Source organism: Megalops cyprinoides, chromosome 14 (genome assembly GCF_013368585.1).
Source record: "Megalops cyprinoides isolate fMegCyp1 chromosome 14, fMegCyp1.pri, whole genome shotgun sequence".
NCBI lineage: Eukaryota > Metazoa > Chordata > Actinopteri > Elopiformes > Megalopidae > Megalops > Megalops cyprinoides.
In genome coordinates, this window is record NC_050596.1 from 21358841 (window position 1) to 21372472 (window position 13632).

General features: G+C 40.2%; 1 protein-coding gene across 1 annotated transcript in view; it reads right to left on the minus strand.

Annotated features, from left to right (window-relative positions):
* Positions 1 to 13632, minus strand: part of LOC118788809 (low-density lipoprotein receptor-related protein 1B-like) — a 358625-nt gene that overhangs the window by 128674 nt on the left and 216319 nt on the right. The window contains exons 28-31 of the mRNA XM_036544915.1: positions 13179 to 13406; positions 12015 to 12189; positions 10847 to 10941; positions 7907 to 8056 (exon numbers count right to left, since the gene is read on the minus strand). Coding sequence (XP_036400808.1) covers positions 7907 to 8056; positions 10847 to 10941; positions 12015 to 12189; positions 13179 to 13406 — 648 coding nt within the window. The remainder of the gene's footprint in view (positions 1 to 7906; positions 8057 to 10846; positions 10942 to 12014; positions 12190 to 13178; positions 13407 to 13632) is intronic.

Sequence of the window (13632 nt, forward strand, 5' to 3'; positions counted from 1 at the left end):
ACTCGCACTATGCATTACACCCCATGCAACACTCAGCTGGCTGATGGGTGGGCTGATGGAAGTAACGTGTACAACACTGTACCACATGGCACACGGAGACAGGGCTGTAAGCTATATTATTCATCACAGGCGCTGAAATGAGAGCGAAAATCGGAGAGGGATGGTGCGTATTCCAGCCCCATGCCAGGGAGCCGGGGTACCATAGGGAAATGAGGGGGTGTGGGGACGCTTGACACATTTTCCCATCTTATTATACGAGGCTGGCATGTGGGATACGGGTGGGGGGACTTTGCTGGTCACAAACCCACCGGTGCACAACCAATCTTTTGCAGTTACTGCCTGATGGGAGATTCGTTACTATTTGTCTGTGGGCTCGAATGGGTTACAGTGTGGTAAAGCAAGATTATTCTCGGCTCCAGGCCTGGACTGAGCAAGGATACTACAGGTGAAGGGGTTTAATACAATGCGATTCAGGGGGCAGAGTGCAGTTTGTTCTAATAAAGAATTACAGAGACAGTTCCTAGTATGATAAAAATTCAAATCAAACAAATTACTTAAAATCCCTAAGGAACCATGGTCATTTGTAGGGGAAAAAAAAACATTAACATTAAGTCATTAAATTAAACTGGGACATGAGCATCAGTAACTGACAGACTACAAGGTTGTACAACTAACATGTGGCATGACCAGAAAACAAAGTTAAAAAAAAAAATCATTAACATCAACGAAGTGAGGACAAACACTTTCAAAGAACTGCTAAAGAATAACTGCTAAATATACTGTATGTGGATGATTTATCAACTTGGACGTTTCATGAAAAGGGGATGAACTGCTTGATAAACAGATTATATGAATACAAACACAGGGTGAACTCACTTCCTTTCTGTAATATCTTTTAACACTTTAGTTCTAGAGGTCTTTTAGATGTTCCTAATAAAGAAGAACAGAAGGCAACTCAAAGCCATTCATAATGCCATTTATAATGTCATACAGTCGCATATTTCATCTGACATATGCTTTTTAAAAGAAAAATAAATAAATAAAATGCTTTTTTGGATGCACCCCTTTCTTTAAAAAATTAAAATATAAAACAGCCTTCCACATTTGAAGCAATTATTTGTTTTATGAGTAGTATTAGTATTAATATATAATTTTTAAAAATGTACTTATTGTTTTATGGTTCCTTGTCTAGCATGTTAACATTTGAAAGAACTAATGGCTCAAATTTTGATGGCTCTAATCAGGCTTGCTTCTCTTCATAGCAAGATGACTTTCCTGCAGGCAGGATTAATGCTGTCAAAATGGACAACTGCAAACAAATACCCATTTGAAATAATAATCCCACATGCTTTAACATAAAGACCAGTGTCCTTCCAACTTGATTTCCTGCTATGGGAAATCTCACACTCTGACATCAGCTAACAAATTGCTCACAGTCAAATCACCCCCAGTTCTCTTCATCTGTATTATTAATTGGCCACAACCAGAGGTGAAAGACATTGCTAACTGCTTGGTGGACGCTCACCAGCTGGATGTTTTACTTCAGCCGCTGAAACTGATTTAAGGCTCATAGTGCCTAGCACTATTTCACTTTATGAACAAGACCACTCACCTTCTAACTGAGTCAAACCCACCTAAGCACTGTGAGAAAATGAATACAGTACGGCTGGGTTCATTTCCCAAGGATATATATATATGTACATACATGTAAATCCTACAGTCAATGGGAATGCCACAAGTGCATATATACATACATACATTCTCCAAATACATAAATACACACACAGCTATATATACCAATGAAATCCATTTGTTCTCTCTTCTGACCAACCAGAGAGGGACACTTTTAAATATCAAAAACAGCTGTGAAGGCAAAATAACTGACAAGATATACAATACTGCTGTGCTGTTCCTCTGGTCATCAATAATAAAAATAAAATTTTTATTATTAATATTACTTTGCCAACAACAGTAATACGGCTTATCAGATCTGGCATCTACTAGATTTGCCACTCATTGATTTATAATAATTGGGCATTGCACGACTATCACAAGATAACACCACAACTGCGTGGAGCCTAATGCGGCTGTGAACATGGCAAAAGATAGCACGTCCTTCTATGTAACCTGACTAAATCCCCTTCATCGATCTGTCCCTTACCAGGACAAGAGAGGCAGAGGCTCAGGTCAACGACTCGTTAGATCTCAATCTCACTCAATTTAGACAGGATGTTGGGTAAAACGATACAATCAGCGATCCCTAAACAGCACAGCACCATTGGCTGATTAATTAACTCAGTGCACAAGCTTGGAAGGAGGCTGTCTTCACTGTGTCGGGTTATAAGTCACAACAACAAGCTTAATTTGCTCACGTTACACAGGAACATGCCTTACAAATGAACTAAACAGACATTGTCTCTCATTAATGCATTTCAAACCTTGTGATAGAGATCTATTTTTTATAGGATTCAGTGCTAGCTTTATCTTTTCCATGTACTACAACAGAGTTTATGTTCAATCAGAAAAATTGAGAAAAACATTTCATGAGCATGCCCTCGGAACATTAATGTTTATAGAGATGAATATCCAAATGAATCATAATCACCTAATACAGACATAGCATTTCAACTCTGAGGTAAATACACCAGAGTTTGAAATACATTCCTAGCATTTCAAAACTGAAATAGCAAAGCTCTCCACGGTATGACACGTGAAAACAGTCATATCATTTTACACTAGATGGCCACAGTATACTGTAAATGCACTCTTACAATGGACTGAAGATCTCTAATGCTTCCAAGTGTAGTGTACCACCTTTCTCAAATTTTCCAGTTCTTACCTGGCAATTTTGCTTTTTGCTGGATATTGCTGGATTTCTCCATACCATCCCCTGCTTTTGAAACCAGAATATGGTATGCATTTATTTTTCCTTACTGGCCAATGATTGAGGTGCAGGCCTCCAGTGATATAAAATATAAGCTTATATTATTAATTGCTTTGTCCACATGGAATCTTTCTGTTGAATAGCTTTTTTGAAAATACCACTAAAGCAGTACACAGAAGCATCCTAGCCAGGTTCAGACTAAGTCTAGGTGCCTAACCACTATGCCATACTGTTATCCACACTTGACAACATGCTAGAACGTTTTGTATTGCCTCATACACCTTCACATACTAAAATGACCTGTCGACTCTGTATAATCGTCTGTACCATCTTTACAATGGCTCAGGAATTTAATTTCTGAATCCTTTATTTCCACTCAGATCAACCTCTGTGTCAGAGATGCCACATCGACGGTTTAGAGCCAGCGAAACAGCTCTTTGCCTGTGATCCAACATAATTATCACGTAGCGAAGAAGACACAAGAGCAAAGGCTTTTTCCCCCAGGTCCCAGCTCTTTCAAATTTATTTAAATCTTGCAACTGAGCCTTGCAAGTGACAAATTACATTTTACCACCATCTTTGCAGAGGCAAAAGCTTCATATACACTCATAAATAGAAATGTCAAGAAATAATGATTGTATTATGCGTATACACACACACACACACACACACACACACACACACACACGCAAACACACACACACACACACCCACTCACCTCTCCCCAAAACAACGCAAATTGCAATCAGTTGTTGAACACGCTACTGCCAGTGTCAGTACCGGAACATCAAACTGAGATCTAGTTCACTTATTCAAGTTTCAAGCATCTTGGATAATGACTCAGTTTGCCCACTCATCCTAAAAACTTGGTAGTGAGAATAAGATGCAAAATGCCAGCTGAGCCATCCATTCCAGCCCACAATTAGCATGACGGTAAGCAGGGCAGGGGGACAAAGTCAATTCTAACCTTGCACCAAATTACTTCCCCCCTATAATTACACTTCAGAGACTTCAGCTAGGACTTTGGATATACTTTTCGATAGCTCAGTAGTTCTCATTAATAGTAGAGCAGGTGATTAAAAATGACAACTATGTACTTAACACCGGGCGGACTGCCGAAACGATTCTAGAAAGACACATTATTAAAGAAAAAAAAAGATGAATGAGGCAATTAACTAAATAGCAGATGATGGCCAAGATTATTGTCTGCAAAGTTCAGATATGTTGTAAGTATTTAAAATACCATGGTTTGAGAGCAACATTCTCACATTTGCAATTGCAAACAACAAGAGGTTAAAAACTCCACATTCATATTACTAGTGCATGCTTTAATTACATTTGGCTGACTGTCCTCATGTTTCACAAATATTCTCTCAGCCCAGTTTACACCTGCTTGGCCAGATGATTCATGGAATTTGCAAAGCAACAACTGCATTTCACATTTTAACCAAACAGTGTTGCATGATCAATCAGACTAGTAAACCTGTATACAAGTTATCACTCAACTAACACCCAGCATGTTCTGCTAAGTCAAAACAGATATGTGGGGATATCAGTTCACAATGGAGATTTCCACCAAAAGGCAGGTCTAGCAACTGGAATTTAAACCACATCCATAAAGCATTAAGTAGCATCGGTTCGGCATTTATGCATGGATAAAGCCCATTCATGCTTTAAAGCCATGGTTTAGCCTCATCATACTATGTTCTTATATATAGAAATTAAGACCTTATAATATATATAGCATCATTATGCTACAGCTTTAGTCATTGGGTATGCCATATTAATATTTTAATTTCCCCAAAAAGACAACTGATTTTGTACAAATGCAAATGTGAAACAATATCCTATTTCATTGTATTGTATTGTGCCACTGCAGACATCCAGTCCCTTTCTAGTATGATATGTCAGCAATTACTTCTTTATTAAAAAATCATTCTAATGCTTTTGTTTTGTTACAAGAAGAAAGACCAAATGGCTGTCACAGAAAAACACAAAGGTGCCTTTTTTGGTCTTCAGAGACACAGACACAGACACACACACACACACACACACACACACACACACACACACACAATGTAACCTCCCTAAATATTGAATACACACTAATAATGGTAGGTTATGGCAATAGATCAAAGTCAGCAAGCAAAACAGTTCACTGGCTGTTCTCTGGCTGTTCACAAATTTATGCAATCCCCAATATATTCTGTGCATATGACAAAATTATATTAATTACGATGTGAGAGAAGTGAGAGTAGTTGTGTCCAGATGTGTCTGGTCTTAAAAGGACAAGATTATAGATGTGATGAAGCCTTTTAAATATATTGACCCATTCAGACAATATAGAAGTCCAGACAAGTAAGACATGATGTGGCATGGGGTGAGAGCAGTCACCCCATCTGGCATCGAACCTGGGTCTATGGGGTACCAAACTGTAGCTTTGAACGTAACGTCAAAGAGACAGGCTCGTTGGTATGGCAGTGTAGTGACAGCACTCTGTCACACTGCCCTCCCTTTCGGGAAGCGCACCCATGCGCTTCACACACAGAGGCGTACCTCACACACTCCCCTGCCGTACTTCTCCCATCCCAGGGTGCCCCGCTCACGGGTGCTTCACCCACCTCTGGGGTCCCTCACACCGGGGGTCAACCCTACCTGGGGGTCCCTCGTACGGCTCATACTCTGGGCACGCCTCCGATGGCCTCACGGCAAGCCATCCCACAGCTCACACCAATTGTAGCTAAGGGTGAGAGTAGTCACCCCACCCAGCCTCGAACCCAGGTGTGTGTGGTACCTTACTGCAGCTTTGCCTGGCTCTTTAGTGTTGCAGTCAAAGCTGCAGTTTGGTACCCCGTAGACCCGGGTTCAAGGCCACCTGGGGTGACTACTCTCGCCCTTCGCGACACACGACCAATGTGTTCTGACAAAAGGTTATAAGTATTTCTTCTATAAAGTATTCTGAGCTGTGTCGTTTGTCAAACAAAATCTCCTCAGTTCCCCCAGCACAGTTGCCTTTGAGTTGCTCAGATAACATCAGTAAAGTTGTGACTATTCTCCAATCAGCATTGCCTCTGCAATGGTGCATTGTGGGAACTGTAGTGTGTTATCATGACTTTGTCCGTGGGACAGTGTGCAAAGAATCAAGCCAAGTGCACACCAATTGGTAATCTCCAGATTTGTTGAAGAAAAGAAGAAGCATAAAAAGTGCAGAAAAAAATCAATTGGAGACCTAGTCTGAGACTGCAGTTTCAAAAAGCTTTGAAAATTCCCCTCTAATTCAACCTTTTTTTCCAGAAAAAAATCAGAGAATTTTGAAGTTAAAAACTATGAAATACATCGAACTTAAAGTGTAGCTCAATCATATTGATGACCTAAACCAACCTTTTTTCTTCTCACCATTATCCAGATCGTATCTTAAGGGGTGACAAAATTATAATTTAAAACCTAAATCAAAGATGTTGGACGCATAATATAATTAAAAACCCAGATGCTCTGTGTCAAAATGGATTTCTTTTAGGACATGAGGGCCTTAGTTATCCTGCTCCATCTGGTTCACAATCAGACACACAAATGTCCTCCTTCTAATGTAGAAAAATGTGCTTTGCTGTCCTCTGAAGCCATTTTTTTCTATCACATACTGTTACATACTGCTGGTTTTCAACTGATCCTGAGCAAAACTGACTTCTTACACATAAGTCCCCTCTCCCACAAAGGTCCACTTTACATGTGTAATACTTGTTCTTGTTTTCTCTTTTGCCTTTGTTTTACAATCCCTCACCCCTAAAACACACACACACACACACACACACATTCCCATCAAGGGCTCAATTTTTATGCATGCCGGTTTCCGCAGTATGGAATCCATAGTCATCCTACAGGCTCATATCTTTTTGGGCAATCGAAGTGACCTCTGTTATCTCTGCATTTTTTTTGTGCCTCTGGCTTCTCTTCTCCTATCACCAGCCACAGTCTTTACCAAGGGCACTGCAGCAAGCTTTAGCAAAGTCAACAACTATCTTCTATTGTAACTCGCTTATATCACAAGAAATGGCCTCTGGTGCAGTGGCAGCCTGTAAGCGAGACACAGGGGAGGAAGAGAAGTTCCCTTTAATTATCCTGAACCTGTTCATGATTGTTTTTCATGATTAAAACGTGTGCCAATTTAAGGCTAACCCATCAACGGCTAAACCGTTTTGCTTAATTGCTTAACACAGAGGTGTTTAATGTTTTGCCATTGCTGCACCTCTGCATGCTTAACAATGCATGAATTTAAGAAGGGTTTGTGTTACATTAAATTGTTCTCATTATAGCAAACATATAAAATTTTGGTTTTAACTTAGAATTGCTTTTAGAATTGTGTTTTCTCCTCCATTATGACTGCCACACAAAAAAGGTAATGGTTTTACATACACAATTTAGTAAAAGGGAATCAGCTGCTAATGGGCGACTTTTGTATAAACTCGCCTGCTTATTAATCACTCTAAACAATAAAGAACTGGTACGTGATTCTCACCAAATGAAGGTAAGTTCCCTATTTCCCCTGTTTGCAGCTTGCTAGCTGTCACTGCTTTGATGGGTGCTAATTTGGATCATTTTTACCTTACACTAGAACATTTTGTTATTTTAACAGTGTGCACAGAAAGCATCAAATCCATCAAATCTCAGAATAAATCCCAATGTATGTGGTATTGTTTTTGAATGCAACGCAAGACTACATACGCATTGAACAGGGTCTTACTCAATGTCGATGCACACATCAGAAAGCCAAACATTACTAACCTGATGTGAATGTCCATTGCTTTAAATGTTGATCATAAAACTGAAATGCACCACCAGCAACATTAATTGCGTTACACCCTGACACCACCATTTCTCATTTGATGACGCGTGTCACAGATGCCCCTTGCCCCTGTCCTCGTCAGACAGCTGTATTCAGAGGGCACTTAACTGGTGCCGATAAATCTTTCCAAGTAGCTCTTAATCAATAATTGGCATCAGTCACATCGCTGGCGCTCCACTCACCCATGACTGCCAGTGCTGTGGCTTTTGTCAGGTCCGCCTTCATGGACTCTATGACCTCCATGCTGCTGCCGTCCAGGTTGCACCTGTTGATGGTGCCGTTACCAGAGCTGATCCAGTAGAGCTTGTTTGCAGCGTGGTCTATTGACAGACCTTGAATGGAAAAGTGGTGGTTGCAGTATAAAATTCCTTGCTCAAGCCGCATTGGTCTTGCTAGTGTTAATTCTCATTAATGCTACTACCAAACAAATAACACAAATATAACAAATCAGTCATTTGATTTGATTTGTTGATTTGTCTATTACTATTGTCTTTTGATACAAATAATTCCTGGCATCAAGCTGGTTGTAAACTGACCTTCCAAAAGCATAACATATCTTAGTTTATCAAGCACTAAGTAACACACCTTACTTTATTATTCATATAGTGAATAATGGCATAAACATACAGACATACATTGATACATTAATAGAGTTTACTGTACATGCATGTATACTTATTTATTTCTATCTGCACATCTTCACAGATATATTTATTTGTATATTATAAAATTTTGAATATGCAAAAACTATATATTCTCATCTTGTGCAACATAACTTAACATTAGCTGGCAAGGTATACTGGACCAACTACCTAACTAGAAAACCATAACAAGCAGATGTCAACTGTTGGCAGCCAAGTGATTAACAGTGACCAGTAGAAACTGAGAACTATATTTATATGATACTTAGGAGGTTACTGTAAAACAAACTAATTTCAGAACACAGATCCTTCATCCATGATGTTCACATCATGTTAGCTTGCCACCACAGGGTAGTACCCAGGTCTTGCTTGGCTGATGCTTTAGGGTGAAAATGATAAATTAAAAGATAAAAGCTTTGCCCATATACAATAAGCAGACTGACATCTTATCTCTGCAATAATTCACTCTTTAGCCAAGTCTTATCGGGGTGTCATTATGGGTAAATCAGATAAAAAGTAATGTTAGGTCCATCTTTTCATTACATTCACCTCAATGATTGGGTCAGTGTGTATCAGCAGCACATTGTCTTGGAGGGGAAAATGAGAAATTAGTGCAGCTCACTACTCTTTGACAGAAAAACAGATATGAGGAAGCAGTGTGTGTTTTGAGAGTAAAAAAATATATAAATACAGGTAGAGGGAGAAATTTAATAAACTGAAAAACAATGTTATTTTAACATCTTTCCTAAAAAAGAAAAAAAAGCTCATTCCTACAGTCCTGTCATTATTGTTTAGAATGTATTCATTGATGGTTTAAACCCTATCAATTTCAATCAAAGTAGCACTACCAGTCTGAATAATCAACAAATTGCAACAGTGCTTGTGAATTTGTGTATCTTCAACATCTTCAGGAATGGGGTAACATTTTTCTACTTGCAAAAATGTGTTATTAAAAGTTGCAGACAGACTGCAGTATGGTAGGAGCGAAACAAGGCCAAAACCAGCATAATGAATCCGTTTGAACAAGTATGGATTCATTAGGAAGAGCTGGTATCATTTTGGACCTTCTCAATTGACTCAAGATCTCCATCATCATCCTGGTGTCCTTAGGCAAGGTTTCCAAATGGCCTTTTTCTTATTACCAGTGACTTCTAAATATTCACTTGGCAGTTCTGAAAAAAGTCAGCCGTGGAAGATAATGCTGAATATCGTTTGACCAAAAAAGTGACCTTAACTCTATTTAAAGTGATTTCTGAGAAAATGAGGAGTATCTCATTGAATGACAATGCTGATGGAATTTGCTGGAGGCGAAAGGAGCTTGCTGAAATTATTCAGAACATGTTCCTGGATATTCTTGATCTGCCATGTCCCACGGTGATCTAGGTTTATTTATGGCACTGTTGAACCAGCAAAGGTCAGAATCGTCTGTACATATAATTCATTTTCGCAATTCCCAAGCGTTCACTATAATTATAATTGCCATTATTTAAAATTCGGTTCCTTTCTTAATGATATGCACGGCTTGCCTGTCAGATTTATGATGTAAACACCGGGTCCTTGCAGAAAACAGGGTCAGCGTGTCTGAGGAAAGGAAGGCTTGACCTTGGGCTTTACGGCAGTAACTGATAGAAAATCCAAATAAATCTACTGTGTTTTCAGAGGTAACGACAGAGGAGAATGAGAGAGCACTCTCAAGGGCTGTTCTCAAAGGTGTAAATCTTCAGATTGGCAGCATTCACCAGACTCTACTTCATGTCAGGAGAGGTCAAGCCAACCTCACACTATGGCTGACCTTGCCTACTCAATACCATCACATACTCTACCCTGTGACAGGACTGTATGTTTCAGCATGTCATCTGTGTTATTGCGTGCCCCTGTGTGCAAGTTTGTATATGTGTATGTATGTTGTTTACATATGTAGTGTGGGATGCACATATGTGCTGTAGTGTGTGTGTGTGTGTGTGTGTGTGTGTGTGTGTGTGCGTGCGTGTAGGTATTTGTGTGTGTGCGTTTCTGTGCTGTACTCTTTGTGTGTGGGCATGTGTGCACGCCTGTGTGTGCATGAGCATGGGGTGGGGATGTCAGACCTGTGGCGGCCATCGTGCTATGGTCCAGCGCTACAGCACTCAGCCGCGGGGAATGAAAAAGGACAGGAACATCTGTCAATGAAGCTAGAGACTCCAGGAGGGACCCTAGCTCCCTGGTTCCTCCCCCCTCTCTGGCACCATGGGGGGGACAGTTAGAGGGGGCAGTGAGATGGGTCTCTGCATGCGCCTGCCAGAGGACACAGGACATGCTGCTGTACACTGTTTATTTTAGCCTTTGAGGACAGCCCACTGTTTACACCCACATAAAAAGATTAAAAAAAGCTGATAAATGACAGTGCAGTCCACCTGGTGCTTGGTTAAGTCTGTGACTGATCTTAACCATTGGTTCTTTTCGGGGATGGTGGGGGTAAAGACAAATAAACTGAACATTTACCAACTGGTTCTCTTTGGTTCTGGTGCAGAATTTTACTGTTGCTCCCGTCCATGTTTGCCATGTTTATAGTGTTGCCATCGGTCCAGTAGATTTTCCTTGGAAAACACAACATGATAATTAAACATTCATGCAATGGTAACTCTTTATTTATTTGGCAGATTCCCTTACCTGGACTGAACAAAAGCAATATATGAGTTTTATCCAACCACACGTGCACACTGGACATCTAACAAATCCCACTGAATTCTTCATTTGACAGACAGTGAAGTTATTGCAATAAATGTTGCTTTTCATGGCAAGTAATGAATGACGCATGTCAATCACTATGAAGAAGGTAAAATACTGCATGTCCTCTCCCGTTCAACGCATTGAGTTCCTGCCATCTCTGAACACTGACAAAAATCACAATTTCGTTAGAACACAGGGATTTACACACTACAATCCTCATGTGACTTTGGGTGAAGAGGGAGAACTTTCATCGACTTAGAGATCACTATGAGCTAGAAATAAAATAGATGAAGCTGTCCCTCTCCTTTGAGAGTCCTTGCAGACAGTTCACATAAAACTATTTAGTGACGGGTGCCCTTCAGGGACACCTTATAGAAACTAACTAAATGACGTGTCAAAAAAGCAATCCGAAAAAACATCATAAATTATTGCAGATTAACTGCTTTACTGTGACATGGATGAGGAGAGGGGAAGAATTTTTGTGTACACATATCACATGGCTTTACAAAGCCCTGCGCCCATTGATCGGTGAGATCGATCTGGAGCATTGCACAGCAAGAAGGTCCATCATTTCTAATAACACCTTTGCCACTGAAAATAAAGTTACATTTGCTAATTTTGTGTGCAAATATCAGTGAGAGCAAACTGTCACTAGCTTATCCATGAGGACAGCTACCCCAACCTGTTTAAATTGGAAGAAGCTTGTGTAAACATATTCTTTTTGACTCCACACATGGCTATGCTTCACTGTTCCCTTACTTAATAAACACACTCTGAATGATTTATACATTTATATACACATGTCATGTACCGATAACTCATCTATTACAATGTTTAAAAGGGACTTCCCTTGACCTCTTCTATTAAGCCTACGAAGAGGAAGCAGAGATGAGACTATGAGAAAATTCTGTGTTTTTCTGGTTGTGTTCACTCAGCTTACCCCTTTGATGGGTGCACAACAAGACACTTGGGCTTATCGATCCCGTGAACGACAGAGGTTTTGAGAGACCCATCCAAACGGGCAACGTTTATCTGCGTCTCATCGTTCTCCGAGCTTATCCAGTACATATTCCGTGACAGCCAGTCCAGAGCAAGCCCACGGACATTTAGTAGGTCTGGAAGAAAGGCAAAAAAATAAATTAAATAAAATGTCATCTCACAAAAAAAGACAGATCCGCTGTCTAGACACTGTAAACAGCTTGTCAGAGAGCAGTGATAAATAAACCCAGGAGGTTTTGTACAAAAGACTGCTAAAAAGGAAGAATGTACTATATAGTATTCAACATGTTTATTTATTTATTTATTTCCAGTGCAAGAGGTGGGCATATATGGCTACGACCACACTTTGCTGCAGGAGAGTTCACATTATATTGTTCATTATATTCTTTGTAGTATTAATTCATTATATATATATATTCATATATATTCATTATTTATTTGCCTTGCAGCATCCCTTGTCCAGGGTGACCTACAGTACTTAAGTCTTATACAGTGAGTTATTTCCCACAGCATTATGGATCAGATATGACATCACTTCCCTGCATGAGATTCAATCCCACAGCCTTCTGGTCACATGTCTGTCCCAAACCCCTTTGCCCTTTGAGGCCATGTTTCAAAATACTGTTAGAATTTTCTCAAGGTGGGATTTCTCCTGTACCTTGCTGTACATAACCACCCATCTCATTCCTCACACAGAACCATAAACAAATCTGTTCCAACAGCCTGGGCTTTCCGTACTGGCCACCCCGATTCTTTTGCCCTGGGTTAGCTAGAGGCTGTTTTTTATCAAAGCTGGCCACCCTGTGGGCTTCGGCCTTAATCCTCGGCTCGCCTGTGAAGGACTTCATTTGAGTCAATTTTCCACACTGCCCCAAGGGATCAGAACCAGAAAGTAATGGACCTAGTGCTAGCCTGGATGGAGCAGTTAACAGACAGCACACATCATTCACGACGTAGCTCCTAAAAACACAGTCAAACACGGTCTAGACAAAAAAAAAAAAAAATACTGCTCAGTCCCATCAGCTTCATGTTGCCATGGTTTGGCAAGAGTGCTGAAAGGCCCTTGGGAAATACTGCACTTTAAAATGGGGTAATCTCGCTTTACCTCCAGACACAACTGTTTCCAAACCAGTTCCGTTTATGAAGGCCCGCTTTATGGTCTGGGTTTTGACGTCCGTCCAATAAATTCGCTCCTCCAGAGTGTCGTAGTCCACCACCGTGACATTGTCAATGTCTGGGACTGTCAGTGCTGTCATGATGTTCAGGTAGGGGTTGTCAATGTCCACCCCGCGGATCTCTGAGCGTCTCGCATACAGAAGGAATCTCTTCAGCACTGTCAGGAAAGAACAATAGAGTATTATCTTAGAGACGTGCGATCATTATGATGGAAGAGAATATGAAATTATGAATCTTTATGGGAAGAGAACAAAGCCTTCACAAATGTGCTGTGAAGTCCGTGCAATGGCAAAACCAAAATAGATCACATAAGTTAATTCAAAATGAATACCGTGCAATGCAACATGTCTGTCTATTGTACAGCTGTAGCAATAGATGGGTAA